Source organism: Bos grunniens, chromosome 7, assembly GCF_055505025.1.
Source record: "Bos grunniens cultivar Pamir isolate PY7600 chromosome 7, Bosgru_T2T1.0, whole genome shotgun sequence".
Lineage (NCBI taxonomy): Eukaryota > Metazoa > Chordata > Mammalia > Artiodactyla > Bovidae > Bos > Bos grunniens.
In genome coordinates, this window is record NC_141171.1 from 87,796,040 (window position 1) to 87,816,732 (window position 20,693).

General features: G+C 36.1%; 1 protein-coding gene across 15 annotated transcripts in view; it reads right to left on the bottom strand.

Moving 5' to 3' along the window:
- Positions 1-20,693, bottom strand: part of TMEM161B (transmembrane protein 161B) — a 75,212-nt gene that overhangs the window by 43,507 nt on the left and 11,012 nt on the right. For all 15 annotated transcript variants that reach the window (XR_015168117.1, XR_015168116.1, XR_015168118.1 and 12 more), the window contains one exon: positions 7,136-7,239. Coding sequence is in view for 4 of the 15 variants with exons in the window: in XM_086412943.1 (XP_086269069.1) it covers positions 7,136-7,239 (104 nt within the window). In the remaining 11 variants the exon portion in view is untranslated. Of the gene's footprint in view, positions 1-7,135; positions 7,240-20,693 lie in introns of those variants that run through there.

A 20,693-nucleotide genomic window follows, 5' to 3' on the forward strand; every position in this document is an offset into this window, starting at 1 on the left:
TCTTAAAGAGATCTCTAGAGTCTTCCCCATTCTATTGTTTACCTCTATTTATCTGCATTATTCACTTAAGATGGCTTTCTGATCTCTTCTTGCTATTCTCTAAAACTTGCATTAAGATGAGTGTATCTTTCCTTTTCTCCTTTGCCTTTCGCTTCTCTTTTCTTAGCTACTTGTAAGCCCTCCAGAAACAACCACTTTGCCTTCTTGCATTTCTTTTTCTTTGGGATGGTTTTGGCCACCACCTCCTGTACAATGTTATGAACCTCCGTCCATAGTTCTGCAGGCACTCTGTCTACCAGATGTAATCCCTTGAATCTATTTCTCACCTCCACTGTATAATCATAGTGTTAGTCACTCAGTCGCATTCAATTTTTTGCGATCCCATGGACTGGAGCCCACCAGGCCCCTCTGTCCATGGGATTCTCCAGGCAAGAATACTGGAATGGGTGGCCACTTCCTTCTCCAGGGGATCTTCCTGACCCAGGGATCAAACCCATGTCTCATGCATTGCAGTCAGATTCTTTACTGTCTGAGCCACCAGGGAAGCCCAGGTATAATGTAAGTGCTATGTAAATAATTGAAGAAGAATGGAAAATTCAAGTTTGTTTTCTGGAACTTCACAGAATTTTTTTTTTTTCAAATATTTTCCATCCTTTGGTTGAATTCATGGATATGCAGATACAAAGGGCTGACTGTACTTTCTTCTCTCCAAATATCAAATTCCTGTAAATATATAACACCATATATAGTTCCAAAGTAAATTCACAGGTTTTCTTGTTTGTTTTATTTTGCTTTAACCTGTCACGTAACATATTGCCATGAGTCTTTGGATGTGGCATCCAACTAAAAAAAGCTGCATATAGTCACTCTCTGTATGAGAGGTTAAATGTCGTAAGGCAACAACATTTCTGTGGACTATTTTTAAAACATGATAAATGGCATTATCAACATTATTCAAGATTTATTTTCACATATACATCACAGATCATCTCCATATCAACAATTTGTAAGGGGAACACTAGAAAATAAAAATATAATCATAAGGGATTTGATTTAGGTCATACCTGAATGACCTAGTGGTTTTCCCTACTTTCTTCAATCTGAGCCTGAATTTTGCAATAATTGGCCTGATGCACGAGGCCTTTCAAATATGGGCTTAGAAGACAGATATAAAAGTTTATTAGTCTTATACGTGATATTAAGAATAATGGTTACAAAAATACAATTAAAGACAAATGCTTCATGTTAATTAAAAGAAGCATGATGTAAAATTACACATGAAATAATCACATCCATGAGGGGGAAATATGAAAAGATTAGAAGGAAATACAACAAAATTTACACAGAGACTGTCTTTAGCTGAAAGGAATACAGTTTGTTATCTCTTATTTTTTCCTTATTAATTTATTGTATTTTTCTACATCACAAGCACATATTATGCTAATAATAATAATTTTTTTTAAAAAGTAAGTATTAATAGAATTTACAACAAAACTGAACCTTCTGCATTTAAGTTAAACTGTATCTTCTGACATTTACTTTGGCTACTTTCACTGTAATTCAGTAAGCAGTGTCTCAGATAACAAAGCCAACTGTGTTAAACTCCACTAAATCACTGAAATAATTTTTCAGTAATTTTCTTACATAAACCTCTTTTATAAAATAATATCAGGCTACAAACAAATCAGGCAGTTTCAAAGACCACTAAAAAAAAAATACTACAAAATACAGAATGCATAGACCTAGATTCATTAAAAAAAAAAAAATTAAACAGTAATACTATTTAAAGTGAACTACTTAAAAAAATTTTAGAAGTAAAAATTTCAGAAATTTAAAATGAAAATCATAACATGAACAAATATGGAAAAGCTGGGTACTGAGAGAAAGCTAAAAACAGCTTTACTACATAAATAATCATACAAAACTCTTTCACAAGATAGGTCATAACACAGTTTTGGTCTCTATTCTAAATCTCAAAGTAATAATTTAGACATGAAAAAAAACTTGAGAGAAAACAAACACCACCTAAAACCTAGAAAATCTTTCAGTACAAGTAACTAAAATATTGTTTATTACATATATATTAATACATTCTCTTGTTACTTATTGGAAACTTTACTAGAATATCATGACATTCTGGAACGGATTAAGACAGCTAAGGCAGGAGAGCAAGGACTCAGGCATTCCGTAAGGGTAGTAGCTGAAGGTTTGAACCTTTCCCTTAGGTCATAGGTCCCACCTACTGTGCATTTGAATAGTAGGTTTCTCTCACCAAAGGGAATTTGCAAATTCTTGGATCAGGCAACATGCGAAAAAGAACAGGCAAAAAGAATTAAAAACAAATGAACAGGGTGTTGTCACATCCTCTTTACCCAATACAGGATGAGACAAAATCAGAATAAATCCAACCATAATATATTTTGAGTCAGGGACATATGAAGGGAAGTATCAGACCAAAGTGAGAGCCTAGGGGGATGAAGGGGGAGAGAAAAATGCATAAGGTTTAAGCTGAACAATCACAGAAAGCAGGTTCAGCAAGGAAGCTATAAAGGACAAAAAGCCAAATCTTGCTCCTCATGCAAAACCCACTATTCAAATGTACAAAGAATGTAACCTACCACTTACCTCTCCATGAAAAGAGGGGCCAAGCAAACTTCAAAACAAAAAGGAACTTTAATTACAACAGAAAGTAGAGAATACTCTGGCTACGAAGCAGTGGTATGCTGGACACGATAAAGAACTAACACCTGTAGGTGATCTGAGCAATGGTTAGAACAAATGATCAGAGTAAAGGTACAGAGAAACCAACTTCTCACAATCCTTCTTTCCTTTGGAGAGGAAGAGATGGGAAGAGCAACCTGAGCACTAGACGCCACATCTGAGTTCTTCAAGGTTAGTAATTTGCTCACAGGTAACAGCAAGATCTTGTTTCATAAATTCTTATTAAAGCAGGAATGCCTCAACAGTCTAATAAAAAGGCATGTAAAAAAAGGAGAATAACATTTTCTAGGAGAAAAACATTTTTCTACTATAAAAAAGTAGAAGGATGGAATACAAAATAATTATGACTTAGTAATGTGGAACACATTTAATCTCAAATGGTGAGGAGAGGTATAATTTTAACAGATGATATTTCTTAAACTCTACTTCACACTTAGCATGCTTTTGGTAATTAGAAAAATCCTGATGTGCCTTTAAATTTAGAATAAAAGATGACTATAGTCCTAGAAAAGCCAGAAGAGTAAGTAAAGAGAAACCATACACTTCCTATAATCTGAGGATATCTTCTAGAAGGCTAAGCACACTAGGAAAAAAGGTAGAAAAAAGAAAACCTGAAATAAATTACTCTGTAAACCACCAGCAGAAGTCACAGTGATTGTAGAAAAGTTTACCTCCACCAAATTCAAAATTCGGTTTAAGTACATTCCAGGACAAGGGTCTGGAGTTTGATGAATAACCATACATCAAATAATTACTAGACGATGAGTCAGATTTCCAGGGTAAGAGGCTGGATCTGTTTCACTTTTCAGTACGTGAACATGAGTAAAGCTACAATTTCTCATCTAAAAATGGAGACAATATTACCTACAACATAAGGACTAGGCACTCACCAATCCTGCTTTTACTTCCCAAGCACAAGGAAAAGTATATTTCCCAGCCTGCCATGCACTTTTGGTCTGAACCAGTCACAGGGCTCCAGACTATACAATGTGGGCAGAAATGATGTATCTACTTCTAAGCCTGGACCCTAGAATCTCCTGAAAAAACCAGAGCCCATTCTCTCTTTACTTGCCAACTGGCACAGTTCAGTTCAGTTCAGTCGCTCAGTCGTGTCCGACTCTTTGGGACCCCATGGACTGCAGCATGCCAGGCCTCCCTGTCCATCACCAACTCCTGGAGTTTACTCAAACTCATGTCCATTGAGTCGGTGACGCCATCCAGCCATCTCATGCTCTGTCGTCCCCTTTTCCTCTCGCCTTCAATCTTTCCCATCAGGGTCTTTTCAACTGGCACAGCATCTAACAAAAAGGACTCCAAAGTAGCAGAAGGAACAGAGGAGCCACAAACAGAAGCAGGAGCCTAGAATCCCTAAGTAACACTTGAATCATCATTTTGTGAAGGAGCTACACGGAGAGTTGCCCTACCCCTCTCAGGTACCCTAATTTGACCTTGATTCCTGTCCTGTCTGTGACTGACAAACTTTTATTAAGTTCAGACACTGAGATTTCGGAGGTCATAAAATACCCCAATACATGTCTTCTTCCAAGTTCAGAGTGTAGAGATGCAAATGGGGTAACAGAAATAAAAATTCTACCAATACAAAGTTTCTTTAACGTTGTAAAGGTAATATTAACGGAAATGAACCAGGCTAAAGATTATGTACTTAATAAAAAAACACCTAGATATCTACAATATTAATTAAAAAATAAAAATGTTATTCAACCAAGAGTCAGAAAACTAGTCAATTTTTTAATATAAAAAATCAACAGGCTAATATATAAGCAAAAACTACGAATTTCTTCAAGGTGCTGACTTCAGGAAATTAGCAGGCTTACTTGTTAAGTCAACATAATAGAAACAGGTGCCACTTCACACCTTCCATTCTAAAAGAGACAGAAGTTGATGAGAGATATGGACAGAAGCTAATTAACGTGATAAAAAGAGAAGCCATAACTTTTAAGAAAAACATGAATACTTACAATCTGAATATATGATAAAATATTAAGTCAACAGATACCAAAACTAAAGTTTCTTCTGTCATACTTGTGATTAAACTATCGTGGTATCTACACCATCTATTCACTTAAATCTCTTCACTACAGCCACTCCCAAACCATCCTACACTATCTGTAATTTTGAAAGTTCTCTCATAAGCTTCTCCCTTTAAATTTCTTCAAGCATTTTACAAACGACAAAGAACGCCCTCAGATCTTCTTCCCTTTCTCTTTCTTCAACTCAGCAACAACACATGGTTTAAAATATAAACTGTCATTTCTCATCAATATTTTTACATGAGCAATTTAGAAGATATTTTAGATTTTCTTAATATTAAAAAGGTGTCATTTCATGTCACAAAAGGTTTGTAAAACAGTAATTATTTCAAAATGATAAAATCAACATTCTTATTCAACAGAATTAGGCAACAACAGTCAGAATATAGCTTCATGACTTAAAAATTTTAAAGAAAAATATCAATAGATGATCTTAAGAATAAAGAGCAAAACAAACAAAGAGGAAATGAAAGTAGCAGAAAACAATCACTAGAAAATCCTGATTGGTATTCCTTGGAACCTGATTTGGAATTAGGGACAGCATTAACACTAAAGTTAATCTATTTACAAAAGCAAATCAAGATCACAAAATTTATCAACTTCATGTTTATTTTTGAAGGTTGAGCTCCTCTTCAAATTAGCAATATGTATACTTACATGACAAATAAATTGTCAAAAGAGAAGCAATTTTAAATATAATATATTGTTTCAAAATTAACAAAGAGAATCAGTTTTCAATCTCCGGAAGTCTTAGTTTTATAGAAACAAATGGGCTGCAGATTACCTATTAGAAAATAGAAACTCCCTAAAAAGGGATAAGACTGCCAAGATCTTTAAAGCCAAAAAGGATAGGAAGGCTCCCTGGAGACTCACTGGAAACAAAACCAGAAATGTGCAATTCTCAATAGAAAATAAGCTACCTTAATATGTATTTTATCTAGTTTATTAATTCAGATTCTATTTATTTAGAATTAATGGTATTTGCCCAGCAGATATTCACCCTTTCATGATCTACAAAAAAGGGTTGTTGCTAAGCAAAACAAGTAAGCAAGACTACACAGGGTATAAACCTACATGGTTAAAAACCAGTCACTGATGATTTACTTTTTTCACTTATAAATATCTTTGATGAAGTTTTAACTTTGCTAAAACTTTAGTCATTATTTACTTTACTAATAAAAATATATATTTTTAAACCACTGTTCTCTCACGCTTTCCATACACATGTGTGTGTGCACATATCAGTGTTCAAAAAACCTTTTTGGACAATCTAAATAGTATTTTCCTATATTTAAACACTGATAAGGAATAAGCATAAAGCACAAAGAATATACTTAAAACTGAAAAATAAATTAAGCTTTGTGGATAGAATGGCTTATTATTGGTCTTGCAGTATATGAAATCATTAGGAAGATAATAGCTGTCCATTGCTTTCTAACTTAAAGTGAAGGGAAAGTCGCTCAGTTGTGTCTGACTCTTTGCGACCCCATGGACTATGCAGTCCATGGAGTTCTCCAGGCCAGAATACTGGAGTGGGTAGCCTTTCCCTTCTCCGGGGTTCTAACTTCAAAGGTCTAAACAATAGAAAACTGATATACAAATCAATAATAAAATCTATTTATTTATTAGAGACAAATAACTGTAGTAAAAAAACTATAGTCATGGTACCAAACCTGTAATCTGCCTTTCATAATTACACAAGATTGTGGCATGTATTTCTGTATGCAGGGTTTTACTGCTTTTGCCTCCTGATATCTGTATTTAACTTCTGGACTGTTTATTTTATTCTTTAACTTTCAGCAAGGTAACTTAGTTCTTCTCCATGAGGGGCCAGTAGTAGTAGTAAGCTTATAGTGCACTAAACAAAATTAAAAGCCTACAAAACAACTTCACCCCCTCTTTGCTAAATTAAAGTTTAAAATTATTTATTAACAGTAAAACAAAGAACTCCTAACTCTCATAATACTCTCAACTAAGTCACCAGTAATAGGGCAGGTGCTTTGAGTCATTTTTTCCAACAATGGTGAAAATTTAAGCACTTCAATTTATAGTCACTTCCTCTTATTGACCAACTTTTTTTAAAAAAGGTAACTAGAAAAGTCATGTGCTAATTCCAGTGGCCATGTTCAAAAAGGGATAGAGAAAGAAGAGACTAAATTCTTGACAATGATCATCCTATTATCTTTGTACTCAACAAACTACTACTATCTCAAGTAAGAGAAATAAGGAAGCTGGATTTTTCTTGTAATTTTCCTTTTTCATGTTTTTAGAAAACTGGAATTAGCACTTAACTTCTAGGAGGTTAATCAGCCTGGTAAACAGAGAAGAAAGTACTAGTCAGAATCAGCCTGTCCTTGCCTTACCTGCCATTACAGAGTAGCCACCGAGCAAGAGAATAGTGAGGTAGAATCTTCTGCATGGCACTGGCCATCACCATGGTAACAACCAGCTGTATACCTATCACACCCTGTGTAAAGAAACAAACAGATGAGTTTAACAATGAATGAATTTAGATTTAAGGACACCGCTGAAAAGCTTTCTATACATTTCGAAAATTATACTTTGTAAGAAAAATGGGTTTACTATCAAAACACCTATTATTCTGCCATATGGGATCTCACCTCATAATCCTCTACAAGTTATCCAAGGGTCACATCCATATTAACAAAAGTTAAATTAGGGAACATACACATTCAAAATCTATTTCCAAGAAATCTTCTCCATTACCTGAGTGTGCCAAAATGAAGCGGAAAATAGTGATTTCTTCCCCCCGTCCTTTTCCAGATTTACTCTATTCAACACACTTAGAACACCAGCTTGGCTAGCTCTAAAAGCAGTATGCCTGTTTTTTAATTCTAGGGTGGCAATGAACAACTCAAGAGCATTAACTATACTAAATGTGATGGTGGAAAGTCACTAGAAAAAAAAATTTAATTCATCTTATCATCACAAACTTTCAGTGGGTGGGTTTTAACAAGGTCCAAACATGCCCAGTTTGTTCTCATCAATCCCTCTCTTGTTCTCTGCAATACCTAATTCAAACCTTCTCCCATCTCCCCACACCTCCAACCTCCCTCAAACTTCTTCCTTCTTAAAAAAAAAAAAATTCAATCCTAGCAAAGTGATTCAGTTTCACACACATACATATACATGTACTTTCCACACATATTCTTTTCCATTACAGGTTATTACAAGATATTGAATATAGTTCCCTCTGCTATACCGTAGGACCTTGTTTTTACCTATTTTACATATAGCAATTTGCATCTGCTAATCCCAAGCTCCTAATTTATCCACTCCCTCCGAACTTCTCTCGATTCAGTAGAGGACAGGTTCCAGTTCACAGAGAACAAAACAATAGCATCAAATGAGAACTCTCATTTGACACCAACAAGCTCATAATCACTGGTATCTGCACCTGTCTTCTTATACACCCTCTAGAAATATAACAACAGAGTATCTTCGGTGTAAAGCAAATCCCTCGGTGCTTCAGAGCCCATCCTCTCACGGATTTTCAGGAACCTCAACCACTGAACAGCTCCTGTTGCTGTTCGGTTGCTAAATCATGATCAACTCTTTGCCACCCCACGGACTGCAGCACACAAGGCTCCTCTCTCCTTCACTATCTCCCGGAGTTTGTTCAGACTCATGTCCATAGAGTCAGTGACGCTATCTAACCATCTCATTCTCTGCCGCCCCCTTCTCCTTTTGTCTTCAATCCTTCCCAGCATCAGGGTCCTTTCCAATGAGTTGGCTCTTCGCATCAGATCTCTTCTCTATTTAAATCCTTCCTATTAGTATTTTAATACCTTTCACCTTCCTAAAAAAATAACAATAATTTCCCCTTATTCTTTATTTTCTCTTCTATAAAATGAAGCTAATAATTCAACCAACCTACTAATCAAGCTGTGGTTAATAATTGTGCCTGTTTCAGAGAATGCAGCCAATACTTGTTATTGTCCTAATTATCATTCCTATTAAGGGATAAGTTTTTTTTTTTTTTTAATTTCAAGAAAAGAAGGCTTTTCAAAAAATAACCATTACTTCTATAAGAAATAAATTGAGAAAACAAAATAAATGGAATCATACCAAAAAAATAACATTAATCTCCTAAGTGATAAAAGAACACTAAAAATTTTGAAAAAATCAGATTTCAGTGATTTTAACAAACTGTTCAATCAACCGTCCATCACTGTAACAAATGGACTATCATGATGCGGATGCTGAAAGTGTGGGAGGTCGTGCACGTGCCAGGACAGGAGATATGGAACTCTCTACTCTGATCCATCTTGCTGCAAACCTAAAAGTGCTCTAAAAACATGAGGTTTTAAGAAAAATCAAATTAAATGTATTCATAGAGAAACAGTGTAAGTAATGTCAAAATAACTGGAAAAGACATTTGTAACTCATATCATAAAGGGATAATTTATTGTTGCTTAGACTCTTTCGCAACTCCCTGGACTGTAGTGCACCAGGATCCTCTGTCCATGGGATTTCCCAGGCCAGAATATCAGAGTGGGTTGCCATTTCCTCCCCAGGGGATTTTCCCGACCCGGAGATCAAACTAGTGTGTCCTGCAGTGGCAGGCGGATTCTTTACCACTGAGCTACTTGGGAAGCCCAAAGGTATTATTTACTTGTTAGGTATTATATAGAGTTCTTACAAGTCAATTACTAAAGGAACAAATGCCTTCTTTCATATGTACACAGAGTTCTTTAAAAAAGGGAGCAAAATGGCTCTTAAACAGGACTGTTTTTAAAATGCCTTTGAAACCTGCCTCAATTATGGTTTCAATGTGGATATTTTAATGCCTTAAATTCTACCAATTGGGTTAAGGTTCAGACCATTTTTATATTCTCCTAACATCAAACGTTACATTTTTGTCTTTTTTTCTTTCACATTTCCTATCACTTGCTTTTACTATCTTATTTTCTATATAGTTTGTGATAGAAGTTCTGCAATCTCCATACAGTGAATGCCATTACAAAGAACGCTTTCAGGCAGAACAAGGCCAAGAAATATATTAGCAAGTGTGTCAGAAGGTTAGTCTATTTGAGATTACAGACGTAAAAGCAAAAGATAATTTTTTTAGTCGGAATCAGGGAAAGTTTTGTGGACAAAGTGAACCTCCATCTAGCCTTGAAAGAAATCTGATAGTATCAGAGAATCTTCAAGGTCATCTAGTACAATCTCTCACAAACATATATAACAATTTATTAGAGTGTAAGCTCCTTAATGGAGAAGGCAATGGCAATCCACTCCAGTACTCTTGTCTGGAGAATCCCAGGGACGGCGGAGCCTGGTGGGCTGCCATCTGTGGGGTCGCACAGAGTCAGACACGACTGAAGCAACTTAGCAGCAGCAGCAGCAAGCTCCTTAATAGCAGAAACCGTATCTTAGTCATATCTAATAAACGTTACAGGTATTAAATGGCATTTCAGAAAGACTGATCTGCAAGATATATGTGTGTGTGTGTGTGTGTGTGTATATATATATATATATATATATGATGGACTGTGATGAACTGGGGAAAAAAGGCATCTTATCAAATTCTCTCCTCTTATTCCAAATCACTGAGCATAATAAAATACTGCTGATAAAACCAGGACTAAAGAATGTAAACCATGTGAAGGCCAAAACAAATAAAAATCAGAAAACCGGATTGACTAGCATAATAGCAACTAGGCTTCTGCAATGATCCACACCAAAAAAGGTAATGATTTAAATTACAATGGTATCTCTGGTTGTAAGAAGAAAAATGTATGCTAAAGATATTGTTGAAGAATTCATAGGATGATGGTATACTGAAGCAAATGAGGAACTAAAGAGATCAACCTCATGAAAGGCAAACATCATTCTCAATGTTGTAGCTAATGTTTGACTAAAAAACATTAAAAAATGTAACTTTACTCTATTCACTTATCTTACTATGCCCTCTCCATCTTTTTAAAATAAAGTTGAAAGTACTTTCTCAAAACCTCATCTGTTTACTGTTAAATATATAAGTTTTCTTCCAACTTTCTAACAGAAGTCAATAAACCCTTCCAAGAATGAATCAGCTGTTGCTGCTGCTACTGCTGCTAAGTCGCTTCAGTCGTGTCCGACTCTGTGCAACCTCATAGACGGCAGCCCACCAGGCTCCCCCGTCCCTGGGATTCTCCAGGCAAGAACACTGGAGTGGGTTGCCATTTCCTTCTCCAGTGCATGAAAGTGAAAAGTGAAAGTGAAGTTGCTCAGTCGTATCCGACTCTTAGCGACCCCATGGACTGCAGCCTACCAGGCTCCTCCACCCATGGGATCTTCCAGGCAAGAGTACTGGAGTGGGGTGCCACTGGGTAACTGTATATGTGGATTAAAAGAAAATGTTGTTTTTTCCCAATAGAAGAATCCACCTAATTTTTTTGAGAAATAATTTTTAAATTATGTGGGGAATATGTCCCCAAAGTTAATCCTTTTCATATTTATTTGGAAAAGAGTCCTTGGAATACATTTTCAAAATGACAACCATTTTACAGAATTATATATTATCAACTTAATATGTTGTTAGTACTAAACTTAGATCAACTTTTGAGACATTGCTATACAACTGACAATCACAGTGTACATGTCAGGGATCAACATATTAAAATACATTCAACTCATTAATTGAGACACACTTATGTGAAATTGAAAAACAAATTCTAATAACCTGCCTTCACTGACCAGCTTAAGTGCCCATGTATATCTAAGTTTGTACAAAACAGAATTTTTGAAATGTTTAGTGTAAAAACCAAATTCCCTGAATATCTTTCATTATTTTTAGTTAAAAGCTAATGCTTAAGTAAATTTAACCATAAACAAACATAAACTTCACACAAAAAAACTATTAAACTGAGTAGATACGCACCGATACAATAAAGTCCATCATGGCTGAAGTTTTAAGCGCACGACCTTATGGGTCATTGGCCAAGTGGCCTTAATGGTTTTATTAGGGCCTCAAAACAATAACTTGACCAAAGAGATGGCTTCTGTCCAGATTGGTTGCCCTAGGCTCCAATTCTCTTGATAACTGGAACTGGGAAAAGTCATTTATGAAATAGCTCGTAAGCTCCCAAGAAGGGTGAAACATTGGGGCAACTTAGGTTTCAACCTTTCCACATCTATTAACCTGAGGCCATGAAGAGCAAGAAAAAGTTATTTGCCTTTAGTTTATAGAAGAATGATCATTTCAATTTTTGTTAGTAATCATTTCTGGGTAGGTTAAAAAAATTCTTACCAAGGTAAATTAGCCAATTCTCTGAGAAATAAAATATATCAAATACCAGTATTTTATCTTACTTGACAATACTGACAATAAAACCCCCAACCTAAAGAAAAACATGTTGTAATTTTAAAATTCAAACTTGGAACAATATTATGTCAACCTCAGTGGAGTTGATATTTTGTTTCATTTCACTAAACTAGCTCTCCTGTTGACAAACAGACTGAAAGCAAAGTATACACTGTTTACAATCAGAAGGCATATCAGCAACATACTTGAACTCAAACCACCCCAAATGGTTTTAATTATCACTCACTCTCCAATAAATGAGACGGGGGGGGGGGGGGGGGGGGGGGGGGGGGGGGGCTATTACCCAATGACCTTCCCATTTTTGGTTTTTTAACTTTTTACATATTTTAGTGATAGCTAGACATATTGAGACAGACTTCTTAGAGACACCGAAATAATTTATACTACAAAAGAAGGTGTGAACTTCATTATTTCAATCTAGATTTACATAAAACTTAGAATTCACACATTGAGCATTTAAGCAAACCATCTCCCAACAATTTACAAATGAGGTTATCAGGGTCCAAATAGCAAACCCCATAGAACTACCCAGTCACAAACTTATCTAGAACCCAGATTCCTAATCCAACCTAATGTTTTTTCCTCTGTTTCAGGGCATTCAATGAACATTTACTGGGCAACAAACTACATGCACTGAACCACTTGCACACAATAGGGAGAAACAGCACAGTCCCTGTCACCAGTGAGAAGTCAGGCCAACAGGAGAGTAAATAGCTGTTGGTCAGTTGCTCAGTCGTGTCTGACTCTGCAATTCCGTGGACTGCAGCACGCCAAGCTTCTCTATCCTTCACTATCTCCCGGAGTTTGCTCAAACTCTTAATACAAAGTGATGAGAGCACAGGCAGAGGATTCTACCAGAATGCAGAGTGCATACTAAGGGACAAGAGCTGTGAAAGGGTGTCATGGAAAGTAAAGGCTAAGTTAAGACTCCGTGGACTCAGCTTGGTGAATCACCAGTGCTATCTGCTTCACACAGGATGACAAGTAGGTCAAAATCAGATACTGAAGGGCAAAACCTACAGACTTAAGTTCAACCTGAAAACAATAAAGAAACCCATGAAAAGTCATACGACCACATCAGAACCTAAGAAAAGTCACTCTGGATTCCTTGTAAACACTAGATGAGGGCTAGGCCAGCGGCACTAAGACAGCTGCTCAGGTATGAAAGAAGGGCCTGCACTAAAGGCAGCAACCACTATTCATCATGTAACAAGTGAGTTAGGGTCTCAATCCAACAATGTTAAAAATCTATAAATTCAAATTACATCACTACAGAAATTATTTATATCTATAAACAGGAAAAGCAAACAAAACTTTAATTAACAAATACAGGCTGTCTGCCTAATCCAATATCTTGCCGGCTAGTATTAGAAACTTGCCAGAGGACTTTTCTGTCCCTCTGACAGAAAAGTATCTCAAATACTCAGAGCAATGACATTTAGAATAATTCTAAGGAACATAGCATGGCTGAATGAATGAATGACATTACTACAAAACAAACCGTCTTGACAGAACTTAAAACCCAAGATTATCATATTCAGTTCAGTTCAGTTCAGTTGCTCAGTTGTGTCCGACTCTGCGACCCCATGAATCACAGCATGCCAGGCCTCCCTGTCCATCACCAACTCCCGGAGTTCACCTTAAGTCACGTCCATCGAGTTGGTGATGCCATCCAGCCACCTCATCCTCTGTCATCCCCTTCTCCTCCTGCCCCCAATCCCTCCCAGCATCAGAGTCTTTTCCAATGAGTCAACCCTTTGCCTGAGGTGGCCAAAGTACTGGAGTTTCAGCTTTAGCATCATTCCTTCCAAAGAAATCCCAGGGCTGATCTCCTTCAGAATGGACTGGTTGGATCTCCTTGCAGTCCAAGGGACTCTCAAGAGTCTTCTCCAACACCACAGTTCAAAAGCATCAATTCTTCAGCGCTCAGCTTTCTTCACAGTCCAACTCTCACATCCATACATGACCACAGGAAAAACCATAGCCTTGACTAGATGGACCTTTGTTGGCAAAGTAATATCTCTGCTTTTGAATATGCTATCTAGGTTGGTCATAACTTTCCTTCCAAGGAGTAAGCATCTTTTAATTTCATGGCTGCAATCACATCTGCAGCGATTTTTGGAGCCCCCAAAAATAAAGCCTGACACTGTTTCCACTGTTTCCCCATCTATTTCCCATGAAGTGATGGGACCGGATGCCAAGATCTTCGCTTTCTGAATGTTGAGCTTTAAGCCAACTTTTTCACTCTCCTCTTTCACTTTCATCAAGAGGCTAATTTAGTTCCTCTTCACTTTCTGCCATTAAGGGTAGTGTAACAACAAATATATTAAAGACAATTTTGGAACATAAAATTGCATAGTACTATGAACAAGGGTTCAGGGTTATATAAATTCAAAAAATTGTACAGAAAAGTTTCAGAGTAGATGATTAAAATGAAACCAAGGAAGGGAATTCCAGGTTAAATGACAAATGGGAACAGAGTAACCATGGGACCACTAAGAACTTAGTTCAACCAAAGCAGACATCAATATGTTACAAAGAACTGTGAGAAATCAGATGAAGAAGAATTTTAGATTGTTAAAAATCTTTAAAATCAAGAGGATGCATTGATCTGAGGTATTTGCAAATATCGCACTGTAAGGCTTTTAAACAATCAAGGGTAGGAGAATAAAATAATTCAAGTAACATAGAAGGAAAATTAGACATAACAATATATTGAGCAACCCTAAGACTAATAAGGTAGAAACAGTTGAAACTAGGAAGGAAAGAACAAAATTAAAAAGTATGTTAGTAGGAAACCAATCAACTTTGAGTATGACGAAACATGAAAAAGGAAAACAACTACAGAATAAAACAGGAATGTTTCAAAGGGTATTTACAAAAATATTTTAGTTTTGGTGACTGGTAGAACCCTGGAGTCACTGACAGGAAAGGTGCAGACTGAAGGAAACTCAAGGAAGTGGATTGACAAGCTTCCCATAGGCCTCCCACTGAGGCTGTGCCCTCAGCCATTCAGAACACACACAAAACATGTCTCTCTGGCACAATCGATCTACATCAGACAGACTGGCAATAATCAGGTTTTTAAGAGTTCTAACAATTAATATACAGTGAAACATAAGTTACCAAGTGGATCAGATGTTCAAGTTCACTAACTGCGCCATTCCATTACTGTCTTAATGATACACTGGAAGTCAAATAACAGGCAGGCTGCTTGGGAAGGAGTGATTGAGAGCAAAAGGCAGCACTGAGGGACACTTCACTCAGGCAGGGATAAAGTCTGACGAACACACAACAGTCGTCTAGAGCATAAGATACTCTCAACCCTAAACAGTTCTGGGTAAGTTATGTTCAATTCTGATTCTTAAAGCATGTTTTTCTAGACTTTCAAATGACAAAACTACTTTCCAATCCTACTTCTTTAGACAAAACCCTATCTAAAAATTTGTCTTTATCTTTTGACATGTGAATATGATTGATTTGGCCACAATCTAGTCTAGCTTAAGTCTTGCAAACAATCCATATTTAAGTTCAAGGTGAGAGGACAACTTCTTCCATCACATGTTGATCTTATCAAACTCTTAAAATGTTAACCACCCTTCACTGCCACCTACAAATAATATGTGATAAGTGATATGGTAGAGGTCAGTGCCCAGTATTATATGGATGCATTCCAACAAAGGGGGTGAATAAATCTACATGGGAGGTAGGAAAGACTTGTTCACAGAGGTGACATCTAAACTAATGTAACAAGGTTATAGTAGTATCCACTGTCAGAAAGAAAAGAAATACAAGTTCAGATACATCTATCTGTACCAAAGCTAGCAGAGGTGATGGAATTCCAGCTGAGCTATTTCAAATCCTAAAACATGATGCTGTTAAAGTGTTGCACTCAATATGCCAGCAAATTTGAAAAAATTAGCAGTGGCCACAAGCCTGGAAAAGGTCAGTTTTCATTTCAATCTCAAAGAAGGGCAATGCCAAAGAATGTTCAAACGACCACACAATTGCACTCATTTCCCATGCAAGCAAAGTAATACTCAAAATCCTCTAAGCTAGACTTGAACAGTGTGGGAACTGAAAACTTCCAGATGTTCAAGCTGGATTTAGAAAAGACAGAGAAACCAGAGATCAAATTGCCAACATCTGCTGGATCATAGAAAAAGCAAAGAGAATCCCAGAAGAACATCTACTTCTGCTTCATTGACTACATTAAAGCCTATGATTGTGTGGATCACAACAAACGTGGAAAATTCTTTCAGAGATGGAATACAAGACTACTTTACCTGCCTCCTGAGAAGCCTGTATGCAGGTCAAGAAACAACAGTTAAAACCAGATATGGAACAACGGACAGGTTCCAAATTGGGAAAGGAGTATGTCAAGGTTGTATATTGTCACTCTGCTTATTTAACTTATATGCAGAGTACATGATGCAAAATGCCAGGCTGGATGAAGCACAAGCTGGAATCAAGATTGCCAGGAGAAAGATCAATAACCTCAGATATGCAGGTGATACCCTTATGGCAAGAAGAGAAAAGGAATTAAAGAGCCTCTTGATGAAAGTGAAAGAGGAGAGCGAAAAAGTTGGCTTAAAACTCAACATTCAAAAAACAAAGATCATGGCATCCGGTCCCATCACTCCATGGTAAACAGGTAGGGAAACAATGGAAACAGTGAAAGACTTTATTTTTTAGGCTCCAAAATCACTGCAGATGGTGACTGCAGCCATGAAATTAAAAGATGCTTGCTCTTGGAAGAAAAGCAATGACAAACTTAGACAGTGTATTAAAAAGTAGAGACATTACTTGCTGACAAAGGTCCGTCTAGTCAAAGCTATGGTTTTTCCAGTAGTCATGTATGGATATGAGAGTTGGATCATAAGGAAGGCTGAGTGCCGACGAACTGATGCTTTTGAACTGTGGTGCTGGAGGAGACTTTTGAGAGTTCCTTGGACTGCAAGAAGACCAAACCAGTCAATCCTATAGGAAATCAATCCTGAATATTCATTGGAAGGACTGACGCTGAAGCTGAAGTTCCAATACTCTGGCACCTAATGTGAAGAGCCAACTCATTGGAAAAGACCCTGATGCTAAGAAAGATTGAAGGCAGGAGGAGAAGGGGACAACCAAGGACGAGATGTTTGGACGGCATCACAGACTCGATGGACATGAATTTGAGCAAGCTCCGAGAGATAATGAAGGACAGGGGAAGCCTGGTGTGCTGCAGTCTGTGGGGTCTCAAAGAGTTGGACATGACTGAGTGACTAAACAACAACAACAAATTTGTACCAAGAATGTACATGGCATGAGCTGAGCTACACATGGCTAGATTGTGGTATGGGCTGCACACAATGGATTCTCCTGTAGGTACTTAGAAGTCCCAGATCCTGAGCCTGGAAGCAACTAAATCTAATATATTTTGGAAGAATAAATCTGCTACTACCATGGAAAAGTAAAGAGGTGAGTAAAAGTAACTGGAGGCAAAGAGCTAAATTACAAATCCACTGAAACAGTCCAACAAACATCATGAAAGCCTAAACTAAAACAACTTCAAAAACAAGAGCAAAATTAACATTTTTAGAGGGGGAAAAAAAGGAAATAGGCATGAGATTAATAATCATCTCTGCAAGCAGGTAAAGATTACACTTAAGTGGTTACATAAGGATAAAATGCAAATAATGGGCATAATTATTCTTTGGAGAAATTAAGCAATAAGAGGAGAATCTGACAGTTACTAGAATGGCTCACATATAAATATAAATATATAAATATATATATATATATATATACATATATATATATGTAGTGGGGGAAATATACATGCATAAGGCAAGAGGGAAGGAACCAATATAAGGGGACTGCTAATATACATGCATAAGGCCAGAGGGAAGGAACCAATATAAGGGGACTGCTAAATATTTTAATCAAGAGTTAACTGTGAATACTGTTTAAGAATCAGAAATAGATGAGACCAAAGGCCTAAGCTGAAAGTAAAACTTCATGAGACCTTGTTTTACCTAATAGAAGCACACAAAAAAGTAAAGAGATGTATTAAATTTAAAAACCAAGGTCTTTAGAGTTTACATAACTTGGGGGAGGGGGTGGAAACCAGGTCAAGAATTCCTGATGCCCTGCTTTCCACTGGATATAGTCATTTTGGAAAACTCACTATATATCATTTCAAAGTCCTTAGATCGTTCCCTAAAAACCATGATGGGATGGGGAGCTGATCTATAAAACAAAAGAAGGGAGGGAATTTTGTGAGAAATTCAAAAGTCGTGAGAATTTTGACAGAAATGTAATGGGAGAATTGAATGAATAATTGCCAAACAACTTTGTCTAAAAGATGAAGCTTTAGGTACAACATCAGAGAAATAAAAGATCTGGAGTTAAAGGTTAAATCTGCAGGATAATTAAGTAGCTGGTCAAAAGAGCCAAAGAAAATCACCAAAGTGGACAAAATTTGAGAGATCTTGAAAAATGACCACACCAAGGTCAGGATCTTGGCAATGTGACTGCGGGGAAGGTTCAGAGACTTTATAAAGTGGCTGAAGAATCTGAATAAAGTCACCTATTGATATTTAATACAGATTTATTGATTGAATCATATGAAATCAGATACTCAACTGTTTTGACCTACAAAACAGCAATTTCATATAGTTCAAACTGTTACTACAAACAGAATTATATATACATAATATATAGGTAAAGGTAAAATGACAGAAAGGGAGTTGAAAACCACAGTTATCAACAACTGTGATTTGGACTCAACACGGGTTTTCAAATTTAAACATTTACAGAGTAAGTTCAGTTTGCAAAACATCAATGTTTTGTGCCACAAAATATCTTTTAAATTTCCTTAAAGTAAAAAAGTAGAAGCAGAAATTTTTGTCTCCCAATTCAGAATAAGATGTCTAATGTACTTTAAAACTAAGGTCAAAACCCACAAACCAATAAAATGCCTAGGTAAATATCACCCTAAATATCTTAGTGAGAACCACATAGTAGAATGCATGAATTTCACATAACTATATTCAACAACAGCAGCTCCAGACTTTCTGCTAAAGGTGATGATATAAAGCCATTTTTCAGAATTTGATTAAACTTAGAAAAAAACTTCAGATATTTCCCCAAGATATAAACTGATAAGGCAAAGTGGAAGATCAACAACAAAGAGAGGGCAAGGATAAAAATACTTTTTCACAAGAACAGAGGACACTCTAATTAAACATAATTTAGAAAACATCTTAATGTATTAGAGTTGAAATTAATAGTTGTTTATCTTAAAAGATCATTTTCCAGTTATAGTAGGTTGAATAAATTATGCAATATTTCATATAAAGTAATGCCATATAGTCATTAAAATGTTGATGAAAAATGAAGTATTTTTAAAGATGTTAACAACTTTATCTCTAGCCAAAGAAGGCATAAATGTTTTATTATAATACTGATAAGTAACAAACAAAAGGTTCAATAGAAGACATCCCTAAATTCTGCTAACTCTTCCATAACCGTAAGAATATTTTCTGACAATATAAACAATATCCTTATAATCTATATTCAAAAGAGCTATTAGTCAAAACTAATAAATTTACATTTGACATTTACAAATCATCTTGCTTATTCAAACTAATTATTTCTCATTCCTCACATTCATTTTCTCCATAAAACCTTCCTTGCTACAAAAAAACATACACGTAATTCCAAAACAGCCTTTATCGTGCTCAGCTGTCCCCTTCTAACAGTCTCTCCCCTTCTAGAACTACATTTATCTCATTTTCACTTCTTCAGCCCCAAACTCCAATCCTAGGAAAGAAAGTAGAATATTTACTTTTTAGATGAAATAAGAGGATAAAGCATAATTTGCCCACAGTTCTTCACTACATTCATATGTTCCTATACGTGCCAAATACTGAACTTTATTTTCAATAAAGAAGAAAATTATTTAAGATTGAAAGATATCATGTTTTCTGCATACCTCAGAGTAAGATTTGTAGCAAGTTTTACAAGATAATCCTCTCAATTTAATGCAATATGTGTTGCAAATACTTCCTTTCAAACTTTTGTAAATACACTAATAAAGCTTTATTAAACAAATTTAAAATAAAAATTTCATCTTATCTCTAAGTTTTAAGCAGAAAAAACAGTCAAGAAAACTTAAAACATCTTTAATGTTAACTGTTAGAAAATGGTTTCATTGTGAATATTTTAATATGTTGAGTAATAAAACATCACAATCAAGATAGTTCTGTCACTAAGTGGTGATAGCACAGCAACAAGACAAACCTTCTCTGGGACTCATTCCTTATCTACAAAAAGACAAGTTGGCAAATGATCTGCAAAATACTGAAAGAGCTTACTGATGATGACTGCAATTACTTCAATTAAATAAACAACAGATTGTTTGCAGTTACATACTTACCATTACTAAGTCACCATCAAACCCTGTGGTAGGCAGTCATTCCCAATGGGAAAAAATAACTATTCTTTCCTCATTAAGAATTAAATGAGCTACTATTTGTAAGAGCGCTGAAAGGAAATCAGAGCTCCATCCAAGTTAATGTAAAGAAGTACACCTAGCCCACTGCCCA